The sequence below is a fragment of the Zingiber officinale genome, chromosome 9B (assembly GCF_018446385.1).
Source record: "Zingiber officinale cultivar Zhangliang chromosome 9B, Zo_v1.1, whole genome shotgun sequence".
Lineage (NCBI taxonomy): Eukaryota > Viridiplantae > Streptophyta > Magnoliopsida > Zingiberales > Zingiberaceae > Zingiber > Zingiber officinale.
Genome location: NC_056003.1, coordinates 48354089 through 48368663, shown reverse-complemented (window position 1 = coordinate 48368663; position 14575 = coordinate 48354089). Strand labels below are relative to the sequence as shown.

The 14575-nt window shown below is 42.3% G+C and overlaps 2 protein-coding genes across 2 annotated transcripts; one reads left to right on the top strand and one right to left on the bottom strand.

Annotated features, from left to right (window-relative positions):
* The first annotated feature begins 3920 nt into the window (after positions 1–3920).
* On the top strand, positions 3921–5252 carry LOC122023986 (cysteine protease XCP1-like). Its single transcript, XM_042582458.1, has 3 exons — positions 3921–4387; positions 4452–4687; positions 4769–5252. The coding sequence occupies exons 1-3, from the start codon at positions 3934–3936 to the stop codon at positions 5132–5134; spliced, it is 1056 nt and encodes a 351-aa protein (XP_042438392.1). The 5' UTR covers positions 3921–3933; the 3' UTR covers positions 5135–5252.
* A 29-nt stretch (positions 5253–5281) lies between these two features.
* LOC122023985 (aminoacylase-1-like) lies at positions 5282–9847 on the bottom strand. Its single transcript, XM_042582457.1, has 4 exons — positions 8937–9847; positions 6053–6190; positions 5610–5849; positions 5282–5520 (listed from the first exon to the last, which is right to left on the bottom strand). Exons 1-4 carry the CDS (start codon positions 9816–9818, stop codon positions 5413–5415), a joined length of 1368 nt encoding a protein of 455 aa, XP_042438391.1. The 5' UTR covers positions 9819–9847; the 3' UTR covers positions 5282–5412.
* Positions 9848–14575: the final 4728 nt, after the last annotated feature.

The window sequence follows — 14575 nt, the reverse complement described above, 5'->3', positions numbered from 1 at the left end:
GAACGTTACGAGAACCTATTGAGTCACACACAAAGAACAAGTAGATTTAGAGATGAGTTCATATGATAAATCATTGGATTAAGTTTAATCCGAATTGGACTTATTGAATTAGACTCAATTGGATCTAATTATTGGATTAAGTCCAATTCAAACTAGACTCAAGGAGTCAATTCAAATTAATGAAATAGTGATTTATTGAATTTGAAATTGCATAAGATTAATTGAGTAAGACTCGATTGAATTAAACTTGACTTAGACTCAAGTGAATTAGACTTGAGTTAGACTCAAGGAAATTATACTTGAGTTAGACTCAAGTGAGGATTAATAGAGATTAATTCATTGAATTTTCAAAATTCAATGAGTCATTCAATTTTTGAAATTGAATTAAAAAATGAGGAGTTTCAAGTGTGGTCCTTAATGGAGAGTGAATGCTCATTAAGGCTCATTGATTAAATTAATGCTCATTAAGTGTTTTGATGAAAATACTTAAATAATTCTTTTCTCTCATTTTTGATAACTTATTCATTCTCCTTCCTCTTCTCTGCTCCTCTTGGCCAAAATTACCTTGCTTGGTTGCTAGCCCGACCTTAGGTAATTTTCTTCTCCATTTTTGTGAGTTTGTGAGATAAACGGAGATACTTGTTCATATGGATACTGTAGAGGCGCGAACGTGTGATCGTGTTGAGATCCAAGCTGTCTGGAGTCCGTGCATGCATCCAAGGTATACTATCATGTTGTTGTTCAAATCTTAGTATATTTTTCTTTCCTTTCGCATATATCTCTTGGAGGAACTAGATGATTTTCGTTGTACATAAATATGTTTAGCGCTCTATTTCCTTACATATATGATGAGAAAAGTTGTCATGATTTTTTTAAAATCATATTCTATGTTTAAGCATTTAATTTTTAAAATAAATATTTCTGCATAACAATATTATTCTGGTCCAATTTAATACTTTTTGTGAAAATTTTTACACGGATTCTATTTCTGTTGAGCATGACAAAAATTTTAGTATTTTTTGAAATAGAAAATTAATTTTTAAACTATTTTTAAAAAGTAGAGAATTAATTAGTAAAATTAAAAAAATAAAAAATTATGTTCGAAAAATGTTATATTACTGTTAATTCTGTTTATAATCCCTTAAAAAACTTTTCAATATTTTTTTAAACTATTTTTATTTTTTTATGTGATCAAATGGAGGAGAGAGTAAGTTAAGGGGAAGGTAATTGCATAACTACATGATTTGTGCGAACCTTTATATTACTATAAACATTTTATGTACTTAAATGCAAATTTATTTTTTACCAAATTGAAAATTTTAATATTTTATTATTTGTTTAATCCTAACTTAATTTGGGTTGATGCACATCAAAAAGGGGGAGATTGTAAGTACCTCATATGGTCAACCAAGTCAAGTTAAATCCTGTTGTGTTTGACCCTTGTGTCTAAATATATAGGAATTTAAGAACACAAGAAGTCGAGCGGAAAACTTAGCGGACGAGAAGTATAGCACTAGAAGGGAGTCGCAATGCATCCGAGGGACGAGGTGCTGCAAAAGTCGTGGACGAGAAGGATGTTCACAATATTGAGGGACGAAAAATCGGAGAGCAAGCCTACTCGAAGAGAAAGTTGAAGTTGGATTCGGATGAACTCAATTTCAGATGATTGGAACATCAATCATGCAAAGAGAAATCAAGGAGAGGACTGGAAGACCCTCTTGAAGGCACCTTGCTAAGGGATGGAGGTGCCTTGGCGCCTCCCTTGGAGGCGCCTCAAGGTGGCTTAGAGGCGCCTCCAAGGAAGGTGCCTCAAAGACCTGGAGGCGTCCTCGCGCCTCTAGTAATGGTAAAATCATCATTGTTGGTGTTGGGATAAATGTTTATCCATTTGGAGGCGCTCTAGACCCTCTTGGAGGTGACTCTAATCAACGGTAACTGATCTCAGGAGGTTATAAAAAGTCCCCCTTAATGTAGGAATTATTCAAAACTTGAACAACAACTTCTGTATTCAATTCCTAGTCTTTTTCTAAGCGTTGAAAAGAGAATTTTAATATACTTTTATCTATTTTGGATTAATAATTACTTAAATTATAATCAAATAAACTCTGCCTTCTTACTTATTCTTTTTAAAGTTATTATTTATTTAATGTTAATTGTTTATGTTTTTTGCCAAGTTCCTCGTAAAAGACTTTTTGCTAACTTCTTCATCCACCTCTAATCAGCCTATCATGACCTATAGAATATTTTAATATGATATATATAAATTTTAGTATACCAAGCTCAACACCAAATATGAGGGATATAATTTTCTTATCATGGAGGCAACTCTTCAACCTTAGCTATTCTTTCATCAGTTTTATTATTGTGCATCCGTGAGCCTTCAGCTTTCAGCTCAATACTATCTTAACCATCCATACTATCACTTATACCAATGCTCACTTACCTGTGTTGACTTATAGGATTACGAGATTCGACTGACCGGAGGAGCACAATTTCAACTAGAAGGGAAAGGGGAAAGAAGGGCACGTTGAGGATCCATTCAGATACCTTTGCCATAAACCTTTGTTTTCCTTTTCTATTTTAAACATTAAAAAAAAAGTGCAGGAAGGAAAACTTAAGTTGATTCTTTGGTAAGTGCACGAGGAATTAAAATAAACTTATAATTGGGATTTATAAAATGAAATAAAATAATAAATGAGAAAGCGTAGCAATAGAAAATAAAATTGGTTGAAATACAAAAATTGTAGTTGATGTTGAAGATACTTGCACTCAACCAAATACTAATTAATTTTCAACTACAATTTGACAATTATAATTATCTATTATTTATATATAATAAATATCTATTTTAGCATTAAATGGGAAAAAAATTCAAAGTGAAAAAGAATTCCAAAAGAAAAAGAAAGAAAGGAAATCTTTATCTATTTTACTTATTTATTTTAATTGAGGATGGTAAGATAGATAAAAAAGAGTTGTGTTTTAGGGTTTGCTTTCACATCAAGTGATATTTTATCACTGAAAAATAGAACTTAGAAAATCTCTAAACCCCCAAAATGAACATCATTATTAAAAAATAATAATTTTTATGAAATCAGACAAAGCAATAAAAAGATTTAAATGCATCATGTTGTTGCCGCTTTAGGAAAGCCTCAACCATGGAGTTTTATCAACAAAGGAACGTTGATAAAATCTCTATGCAGTCGGACGCTACTCGACTGAGAAACGCCGACCATTTTGTCGCAGAAGACGTTGAGGATGGCCGGAGCAACTGCCATGTAGCAGTCGCGGGAGAAGAGGTCTGCCAAAAAGGAGAATAAGAAGAAAACCTAGATGATAAAAATCTAGGGTAAACAATTTATATAATATAGTAATTTAATTATAGTACAAGGAGACTTGTTGATCATAAAATTGAATCTAGTTGGTTGACATGTACCTAGTCGACTAACCAATTAATTAGCATCGGGATAGTCTCAATTTCACTTAGTAAGAGTCGATCAAACTTCTTCGTAGCTCTAGTAGGACAATCTTATTCCAGCTAGCTTCGAGACGGCAAGCTTTGAGCTCCAACACCAACACACAATATAAGCCTCCAACGAGATTCGATCTAAGTCAAGCGCTCGAGCAATAAATTTCATTGAACGACAGGAGTTTGGCGCCCGACGATTTAAAATTCTCACTCATTTTCAATCTCCCACCCTTCATCTACTACCTTTACTCTATGATAAATTAGGGATAGGCAATGAGTTAAAATCTACAAGGAAAAACTTCCAAGTAATCTCATGTACACAAGTTTAGGCATCAACTAGTAGAGGAACAAGTTTTAACGTTAGCCAAATTTATTCATTGGAGTGTCCTACAATCATTCAACAAGGAGTAGCTACGCATATATATAGTGTAGGATCATAAGGTTCGAAATCGCCAAATTCCTAAGCCATGGAGCTCTCATTCATTCTCCTCTTGCTCATTTGCGCCATCATCGCCCCTCGTGCTTCTCCACTACAAGCCAAAGACTTAGGCTACTCGTCGACCGACCTCACATCCGACGAAACATTGCTTAACCTCTTCCACTCCTGGGCAGCTAACCACGACAAACCCTACTTAACGTCCCCGGAGACCAAGTCCACCAAGTTCGGGGTCTTTAAAGACAACCTCAACCACATTATCTCGGCGAACAAGAAGAGAAAGAGCCATTGGCTCGGCCTCAACGCATTTGCCGACATGACCCACGATGAGTTTAAGCGCAACTACCTCGGACTCAATTTGCAAAAGTACTCGGATGACAAGGCCAGTGCGACCTTCATGTATGAGAATGCAACGAATCTGCCGACATGGATCGACTGGCGTAAGAAGGGGGCTGTCACGCCGGTGAAGAATCAAGGCGGATGCGGTAGTTAAACTAATTAACTAACAAATTAGTTAACCGATGATCATCATTATTCATCGATTTACAGGGAGTTGTTGGGCTTTCTCGGCGGTGGCAGCCATGGAAGGCATAAATCAGATTGTGACAGGAAACTTATCCTCGCTATCGGAGCAAGAACTTATCGATTGTGATATAATATTCAACGAAGGGTGCAGTGGAGGAACCATGGACTACGCTTTCGCCTTCATCGCCACCATTGGAGGGCTCCGCACCGAGCAAGACTATCCTTACACCATGGAGGACGGGTCATGTCAACAAACTATGGCAAGTAGTTTTGTTAGTATATAGTTAATTATCGTTAATACCATGATTAGGATTTGTAATTAATGATCAAATTAACGACAGGGAAGTGAAGTGAAGAGAGTGAGCATCAGTGGGTATGAAGACGTGCCAAAGAACAGCGAGGCGAGCTTGTTGAAGGCATTGGCGCATCAACCAGTAAGCATCGCCATCGAAGGCTCTGATCGGGACTTGCAGTTCTACAAGGGGGGAGTTTTTGAGGGGCCCTGTGGGACGGAACTCGATCACGGAGTGACAGCAGTTGGATACGGGATGACGTTCAATGGACAGGAGTATATACTGGTGAAGAACTCGTGGGGGGCAGAGTGGGGGGAGGGAGGGTTCATCAGGATGAGAAGGAACACCGGGAAGGTGGAAGGGCTTTGTGGCATGTACAAGATGGCTTCATATCCTACTAAGAATAAGCCATGAATGACGAGGAAGTTAATCTATCTCATTCATCAACATATTCATGTTCAGTGTTACCAACCCCCAAGTAGAATCAATACAATACCAATCGATGTTCGATACCTCAAATCACTCTTTCTATATCGAAATCCTGAAAGTCGATCAAAAAAGTAACGAAAGCCTCAACTCAGGCACTTTTATGAAGCTAATGCATCATAAGATCTTACCAAGAAGACAATTCTTTTATACCTCTATTTAAGCGATCCTATTTAAATTCATGACGAAATCATTTCAAATTTAACTTACAGCTCTGCTTTTGACTCGGTATCCTTATCGTTGTAGGAGGCAAACGCTTTGATGATGGATTCGTACATCGTGATTCCCTTCAGATACTCATCTTTGTTCAAGAACTGCAGGAGAAATTACAGACAAACATGTCGAGAAATCTTACAAGTTTAAAGATAAGATCTTGAAAAACAAACATGACCTAAAGTCGAACCTCATTATGGTCATGGAGCAATATCGGAGTGTTTGCCATTGGCGAAAAACCAAATGCTGGTATCCCGAGTTCTCGGAAATAGCGGGCATCGGTTGATGCTGGGAAGATTTCTGGCTTACTGAGTTTTCCACCAGCATTCTTCACAGCTTCTTCTAACAATGTCCACCATGGATTAGAACTGTTGGCAACGGTTAGTGCTGGCTTTCCGAACATGTCGTACACAGAGACCTTTTGCTTAAACTGCTCGAGAAACCAAGGACAGTCAAGATCAAACCGACATCAAATTCGAAAGTAACTAATCTTCCACGACTCAACTAACGAAAAACTTTATTATTACACAAGCTTCGTTAGATTTGGAACCATTCTAGCAAAAGAAAATGATACATATGGATAACATTTTCAGTATGTGTGGTGCAATTCGATCGAGAAAAGTAAGCAAATACCTCATATGTCATGTTGCGAGATGATGGCGCCCACTCCTCAGCAATCCGCTTCTCTAACGCTTGGGGATCGGCATTCGGAGGGACACGAACATCTAAACCTACCTCTGCTTCGGATGGCTGAAGGTTCATGACAAAGCCCTGATAGAAAAAGACTCGATGTACATCAAAGGATAAAAAAAATCACTAACAAACATCACCCATAAATCAATGAAAAGATCCTGAGAACAAAACGATAGAAGCATAACCAAAATCAATAAACTGATTATATAGTATGCCATTCGTGCAATAAAAAGATATTATAATCAGTCAACGGATCAATATCAATGCTTTAATCGGTGAGGTATGGGGTAAGTGTTTCAATCAACCTATCCAATCCATAGTTCCACATATAAAGATATACATGTCAAGCTACACAATCCATATATATGATACAAACAACCATGTTGATCGACCTAGGCAATTCGTATTCAATTTAGGGTTTAGACTTGCGCAGAGGTTTTGGTAGTAACTGAATTGAGTTATGCACAATATTATCATGAATTTTGTGAGATTTGTTTGTCTTGTTCTATTCTAATCGAAGATCCTCCACTATCTAGATCAACATGATTCAAGCTCCCCAGAATGAAAATTGAGGTGAAGGAAATTGAATTGTCCAAGAAAAATCTGAACATGAGCATCAAGAAGTAGATAATGATTTCTGAAAGTAAGAAGGGTAAAAATCCCCTTTTTATTTGAATCGTCAAAGGGGCGTCCCTTTTTAATTTATTATTAAAAGGGCGCCCCATCGCACGTCAGTACATTTTTATTTTCGAACTATTTTTATTTTTGGTGCTATTGTAACAATTACGAGTTTATAACTACTACAACATGAATACTTTAATTTTGATCAACACAAATAAACTGTATTGTAGCAACTATAGTTCATAGTTATTATAACATAAATGCTTCAACTCTGATCAATACTAATAAACTGTGTTATAACAGCTATAGTTATAGCTGCAACAATATGGACACTCCATCTCTGATCAACATTGGTTAATATCATGTTATAGCAGCACTTTGACTTTGATCAACATTAATAACATGCAAAAGCGTGATAACTCTCACACCAAGCACCTTTCATCATAGGCCCCATGGTAAGATGAAGGGAGATAAATCAAGTACTAAGCAGACTCCTAAGTGGGAGGGTTATTTGTCATAGCAGAGACTCGAACCCTTATACATTGATGCAAGTCTACCACTTTTGTATCAGCTCAGCTATGTCATGAGGACAATAATACTATATTGTAACAATCATAGTTCATAGTTCTTGTATTATAGACGTTTCTGTAAGTACTCCGTGGTAGTTTTGATGCGATCAACCAAGTCAAGTTAGATCTTGTTGTCATTTGATGCCCTGTGTCTGAGTGTGCAGGAACTTAGGAGAACAGGAGGTCGAGCGAAAGACGCAACTAGCGAGAAGGAAGACATGGGAGAGAGTCGACGGGCTGGGTGCTTCCGAGGGACGAGGCGTTGCGGAAGAGTACGCTGGCGGATGAGAAGGAAGCGCACTGCGTTTCCGAGGGACGAGAAGCCGGAGCGGAAGGTTGCTCGAGAAGGCCGGAAAATAGGTTCGGATGAGTCTTATTCCAAATGGCCGAAATCACCCAAGCAAGCGGAGCCGAAGCGGAAGATCCGAACGAAAAGTCAACTTCAGGTTGACTGGAGTCTGAGCGCCTGGAGCCATTCCGGGCGCTCGGATTTCGGCCGTCCGAAGCTACTCCGGGCTAAGGTGCCCCGGCTGGACCAAGCCGGTCCTAGCGCCCGGAACCCTTCCAAACGCCCGGACCAAAGATTTTATCAAGATCCGTTGCGACGCAATCCATTGCGACGTGGATAATAAAGTTTTATCCACGTCCAAGCGACTAGAACCCTTCTAGGTCCCCCGATCAAGACTATAAATACAGTTCTGATCCCAATAGCTAAACACAACACTTGTAAGTGTTCTACTTTCATTTTAGCTTTGTAATTGAGTGTTTTAACTGCTGTAAGAGACTTCTCCGTCCGAAGGAGATTTTAGTGGGCTTTCAACGTCTTGGATTAGCAATCTTTTGATTGCAAACTAAGTAAAATCTCTGTGCCTCTTTCTCTTGTTAATTTGCTTGTTATTTCCTTTTTTTGTACAAGAGTTTATGTTGATAAAGCTATAAGTCGAGAAAGATGTTCGTTTTTTGATTTCAAGCTATTCACCCCCCTCTAGTCGGCCGCAAGGGACCAATAGTTTCATCTCTTATTAACACTAATTGACATTATTCATATAGGTCGGCATTATGTTATAACAGCCACAAATCATAGCAACTATAACATAGACAAACCCCCATGGGTTAGAGCAGTTGGCCCCTAAGTGTTTGATGCAATAGGTTTGGGATCAATTCCCAGTGGGTGAGAAAATATCTTGCCGGATGCCTAACCCCCCTATACGTCACTACGCTAGGGCAAATGCCCCTCCAGAGTATGTGGGGATCATAATGTCCCTATAACATAGAGGATCATAATGTCCCTATAACATAGACCGTTTATTTTTAATTAATACTAGTCAGTATTATATTGTAGTACCTACGGATCATAATTGTAACAACTATGAAATCGTAAACACTATAATTGCGTAATAACTACTACAGGATCATAGTTGCTATAATTGTATAGTAATTATGATCTTGTAGCTAGCACAAAAAAATAACGGCAGTTTAGCAAAAAAACAAAATAAAATGTACAGAGGTGGGATGGGGTGCCTTCTGATAATAAATGGAAATGGAGCGCCCTTTCAACATTCCCCCTTTTGATTTTTTACCCAAGAAACAAAGAAGAGGGATTGCAGAGGAAGGAGGAAGGTGATCGAACTTACAGTAGGAGTTGGAGTTCCGGCTTTGAGGTAAACCAGGTTCACCGACACCACCTCGCCCTCTGCTTTGGCTCCGGTCTTAACCAGGTCGAACTGCGCCGCCCTGAACCTTCTGACCGCCTCTACGCTCCTCATGGCGTTCTCCATGGCGGTGCCGTCGTAGAGCTTCGCTCCGTGGCCTGGAGCTCCCCGGGATCTGATCACGAACCACCACGGGGAACGCTCCCCGTAGAAAACCCTAAACTCCGGGCGCGGCGACGCCAGCCCCTCGTCGAGCACCACTCCGATGCCCAATTTCTTAAAGGCGTCCGAGGCGACGAAAGCCCCCGCGCCATCCGTGCCGCCGATCTCCTCGTCTGGGACGAAGGACAGGTAGATAGTGCGGTCGGGGGCGAACCCCGCGGCCTTGAGGCGGCGCACGGCCTCCAGGTACTGGATCCCCACGCACTTCATGTCCTGGGAGCCGCGGGCGTAGATGTTGCCGCCGGAATCGAGGGCGGCGGAGAAGGGCGGGTGGGTCCACTTGTGGGGCTCGGAGGGGACGACGTCGGTGTGGGAATTGAGGAGGACGGAAGGGAGCGAGGGGCGGCGACCGGGCCACTTGAGGAGGAGGACGGGCTTTCCCGGAACGAATTCGAGCGTCTCGTGGCGGAGGGATAGGGAATCGGCCTGAGCGCGGAGGAAGGTGGCGGCGGAGGCGTAGTCCGGCGTGGGGTGGGCGGTGTCGATGCGGAGGTACTCCTGGAAGCGGAAGATCGCCCTGTCGGCCTCATCGGAAGTAAAGGTGGCTCCTTTCGCCACCGCCGGCGGCAGCGGCGGAGCGAAGAGTAGCAGGAGAAAGAGGGGAGAAGCCAAGGCGATGACCTCGTTGCTCGTCTTCGCCATGGATTTGATCCCACCTCAAATGGAATCCTTTTATCACACCGTGATGACCCTAATAATATAAATATTAATTTTAATTAAATTTTATTAGTTTAAAATTCATTTATTATATATAATGTAATATTTAATAAAATTTTGAAAGACAAATGTTCCGAATTTTATTTTATTTTATTTTAATAATATTATAGACAATTATTATAACATGTTAAAATAAATTATTATTTTAAAAAAAATCAATTTGAATACTGATCCGGCAGCAAGAATGGGGGACCCACCTTCTGAAGGGTCCCAGCCTAAGGACGGATGGAGGGCTGGCCAAGCGGGTGACGGTCCGAGCGGAGCCAGAGATAACCCAGCCATGGGCTTGGGTTTCCGACGCCAAGGCAGGAAGATCGAAGGGCCGAGCGGGAGTCCGCTCGGCTGGGACCGAAGAGCGGAGCAGGTGTTCCGTTCGGTCAAGATAAGGGCGAGGGTGCAAAGGTAGCTGTAACGCCCGAAAATTCTCAAAACTATTTTAGAATTATTCTATGACTTTTCTGGAATTTTTAGATATTTTTCCGGAATTTTCCGAGTATCGGAAGTAGCAAAAATAATTAGACCCGTAAAATAGCTTAGGCGGGAATCGAACTCGAGACCTATGGTTTACAGATAAGATTAGTAACCGATGAACCCAGCAGGGCCGTGCTGAAAGAAAGGAGAACCAAATATATTTATATTAGAGTTGGGTTCATTAAACCACTTAATATAAATAATAAACTTAAGTTGGAGTTGGGTTATTATTATTTTGGTTCGGCACCTTCTCCTCTCAAACCCTCACGCCGGCGCTCCTCTTCTTCTCCTCTTCCTCACGCATGGCACACCAAGCCCAAGGTCCATCGGTTCACCTTCCGGCGACGACTCCAACACGAAAGAGGTTCTTCTCCGCGAGAGGAACGCGAAGACGTGATCGGATCGTCGAGAGGATCACCTCCACCGGAACTCTAGCGAATAGAATCGTAAGAAATTACGATCAAGAGGTAAGAAACCCCTCACCTGCGGTATAATAGCTCCGTTTGGTTTCCTACGCATTAGTTTTAGCTATATGCAGTTTTTTTCGGCACATAGGGTGTGTTTAAACCCTCCTCGAGGATTAGGGATTTAGTTGAGCACCTCTAGAAGGGCCGGACACGTTGTTCTCCTTTAGTTGGAGATTCTAGACGCTGTCGGGTGCCTAGAGGTGATCTCCCTATTAGAGGAGAGAGTTGGAGCACACCAAGTGTTCGGTAAAATGTTAGGATAGCTAAATACCACCTCAGTTATGTTTAAAAGCTCAGTTAAATGCTTTAGAGGCATTTAAACCAGCACATTAGTTTAGTGCAGTTTTATGGGACTACGGTCCAATGGGTGGGCTCCCACAGTCGCCTCTAGGTTCAGATAACCTAGCTCTAGGTTCAGATAACCTAGAGACAGCATGTTATATCAGTTAGCTATAGATATCAGTATTTTATTTTCAGTGGCACTGTTGGATTAGATATCCATTGGGTTGGTTCAGATAGCCTAGACAACCCTGCTAAATTCGGGACTTGCAACCCCGGGTCTAGTAGGGATGCGCGCACAGCAAGTACAGTTGCCGGGCCCAACAGCATGTTTAGTATTTTCACCTATTATGTATTAGATTTCAAAACTCAAAAATCAATTATGCTAGTTGAGTTTGTTTCCAGTTACAGATTTAGTTTCAGTTAGTGTAGCCTATATTCAGTTCAGTGTTTATTTGGTTGCTTTGCCATGATTCAGTGCTTATGTCATGCTTATATGTTATGCCTTATGATTTCAGTATGCCATGTCTTAGCAAGTTCAGTGCATATTTTCAAATAGCATGCTTTAAAAACCATATTGCACCGAATGCATGTTTTTGTGAGGTAGATGGTTTCTTACTAAGCTTGATAGCTTACAGATACTACTTTTCTTATACTGCAGATAAAGGTAAAGGAAAAGTGGACTAGCAGTGGAGGCTGGAGGTCAATGCAGATGAGGACGTGTGTGTATGGAACTGGAATCAAAGATCCTTAGGGGATTTAGCAAGTTTAAACGATTGGACTTTTAGTATTTCTGTTTTTATGCACTTTCAGTTATTAAATGCTACAAATTAGTAGACCATGTTTATATTCAGTTTAGACTGCTAGTTTTATGTCATTAGAATATGTTCTATAGATTTTAGAATTGTTGTGTGAGGTTTTGCACGAAAGTGAAATCGAGTCCGGTGTCGGACTCGATCGGTCTCCCGGCCGATCGAGGCTGGTGTCACTAGATCGGTCCACCGACCGATCTGATATGCTCATGTCCTCACAGATCGGTCGGTGGCCGACCGATCCAATAGCGATGGCGATCGGCGTCTCTGCACAGATCGGCTGCAGACCGATCGACCCACCGATCGGTCTTCCGACCGATCCAGCCTCTCCTGGATCGGTCCGCAGACCGATCCGGTGATACTCAGTGATCATGGAATCGCGGCAAGTTTGATCGATCCGTAGATCGATCAGCAGGCCGGCAGGTAGTTGGGAAGTTAGTTTCTAGCCCCTAGCTCAGTTGGGGCGTTCAGGTTCCCCTCCGTAGCATATGTACACCAGCAGAGAAGGTTTTTGGACCTTTCTTATCAGTTGTATCGGTCATTAGTAGAGTAAAATTTTAATTAGCCCAGCTTTCCGCACAGTATAGTTTAGCAATATTGTGACAATTCGCCTTACAGTCTAGTAGTAGAAGGTGGGTCGTTTACAGAATGGTATCAGAGCAGTGTTCCATACTTCCTACACACACATCAGCATTGTACCTGCAGCTTCCAAGTAAGAACACCTCTACTTTATTTATGCTTCTTGTTTATTATTACAGTTCATGTTTATATACCTACTGCTTGTTAGTATGTGATAGTTTAAACATGATATCAGTAGTTAGATAACTGTGATAGTGTTAGTTATACCTATGTTCTCTATGTCTTTAGAAATGGCACGAGGGCGCCGGAGGGCACTAGCTCTGAGCCCCAAAGAAGGCGGGCGGTTCGGTGCCTCCTCCGGACCTTCTGACACTAGTGGCTCGATTCTGACAGAGCAACAGGAGATAGCCACCTTAAAGGCTAATCGTGAGAATACCCCCACCCGAATCGACGACTCCCGAAGTCTTAGAGGTTCCACCACCAGCCTACAGCACCAAGCAGCCCCAGCAGGTGAGCCAAGAAAGGAAGCCTATCGATCCAGTGGCAGAGAGTCAGAACTTCTCAGCACTAGTGAACCATGGGATGCCCAAGCATGGTTCAAAACACCGAGAGCACGATGGAGCTTCTAGACCGCCGGAACACGAGAAGGTGAAGTGTGCCTCCTTCTGGAGACGCACGCATGTGGTGGGAAAGAATCGGAACGAAGCCAGATGACATGGGTGACTTTGAGAAGGAATTCTTTGAGGAGTTCTTTCATATCGGGTTACAAACCGCCACTATGACGAGTTCACCGAGTTTCGGCGGCAACCTCTCAGTTGAGGAAGCCGTGAAGAAATTCAACAGGTTGCTCGTCTATGCCCAGAGCTAGTCGGCACGGAAAAGGAACGGATCAGGTTGATGCTCAAGATCCGAGGCCGAGATAGCGATGAGCGTGGCGGGTGGCATCATAGGCCACAAACCACGGAGGAGTTAGTGAGCGGTGCCTTGACCACGAACAGCATGAAGCAGCAGAAGCAGGTCTCCTCGAGCCCAAGGGCCAAGGAAACTCTCACACTCAAAATAGCAAGGCCACGGCTCCAACCGGAAAGGGAACTCCAGCAAAGCGCAAATCGGGAGTGACTCAAAAGGAGGACCATCTAGCAAGCGACCCAGTTATCCAAAGTGTGCTGTGGGAGATTCCACCCTGGGGTTTGTCGCAAGGGCACACGAGGATGCTTTGAATGTGGACAAGAAGGGCACATGGCTAGCTAAGCAGTCCGAACAAGACCGGTCTTCCTCGCGCAGATCCAAGATGCAGCCACCGACATCGATGGGCCGCCTAGAAGGTCCACTCATCGCGGGGCGATTAGAAGCCCCTCCTATGGCGAATGCGAGGATCTACTCACTCACCGAGAGGGCGAGCAAATGCCTCGGCAGTCGATTAGCATTTTTCAAGATAGTGCTCTTTATTTGATCGGGCAACCCATTCATATATAGTCGGGTGTTCTCCGAGAAATTAGAAATACCCCCAGAGGTCTATTTTGACGGCACTACCTTCGGGAGAGGTCATGGCATCGACGCACTGGCTCAGCGGTCATTATAGCAGACAGAGAACTCTTACGTGATCCGATCCTGGAAATGATCGACTACGACGTCATCCTTGGAATGGACTTCCCGATCGATACGGTGCTTCCATAGAGTCCGTAAATAGAAAGTCGTATTCCAACCCGGCGAGTACATCGGAGAACCAAAGAGAAAAGCCGAAAATTTCTCTCGGCTATGAAGGCACAAGTTGATGGATTCAGGATGTACGGTACCTAGCACATGTAGTCACTACCAGCCAGGACGAGGACCAGCAGAGGTCCGAGTTGTATGTGACTACCCTTCAAGAGTTACTAGCCAGGGAGATTGAGTTTGAGATAGAGCTCTTCCCCGCACCAATCCTATTTCCAAAGCGCCCTACCGCATGGATCAAGGAGCAACTACAAGAGCTACTTGACAAGGGCTTCATCGCCTAGTCACTCACCATAGGGAGCACTGTGTTGTTCGTGAAGAAGAAGGATGGAAGCATGCGGCTATGTATAGACTACAGAGC

Bases quoted from the DNA above. Each gene is read 5' to 3' on its own strand.
- LOC122023986 (XM_042582458.1), top strand. From the start codon at position 3,934: ATGGAGCTCTCATTCATTCTCCTCTTGCTCATTTGCGCCATCATCGCC. The intron at 4,388-4,451 runs GTAGTTAAACTA...ATCGATTTACAG, and splicing joins GAAGAATCAAGGCGGATGCG to GGAGTTGTTGGGCTTTCTCG. The intron at 4,688-4,768 runs GCAAGTAGTTTT...AATTAACGACAG, and splicing joins GGTCATGTCAACAAACTATG to GGAAGTGAAGTGAAGAGAGT.
- LOC122023985 (XM_042582457.1), bottom strand. From the start codon at position 9,818: ATGGCGAAGACGAGCAACGAGGTCATCGCCTTGGCTTCTCCCCTCTTT. The intron at 6,191-8,936 runs GTAAGTTCGATC...TTTTTCTATCAG, and splicing joins CCGGAACTCCAACTCCTACT to GGCTTTGTCATGAACCTTCA. The intron at 5,521-5,609 runs GTTCGACTTTAG...TTTCTCCTGCAG, and splicing joins TGCTCCATGACCATAATGAG to TTCTTGAACAAAGATGAGTA.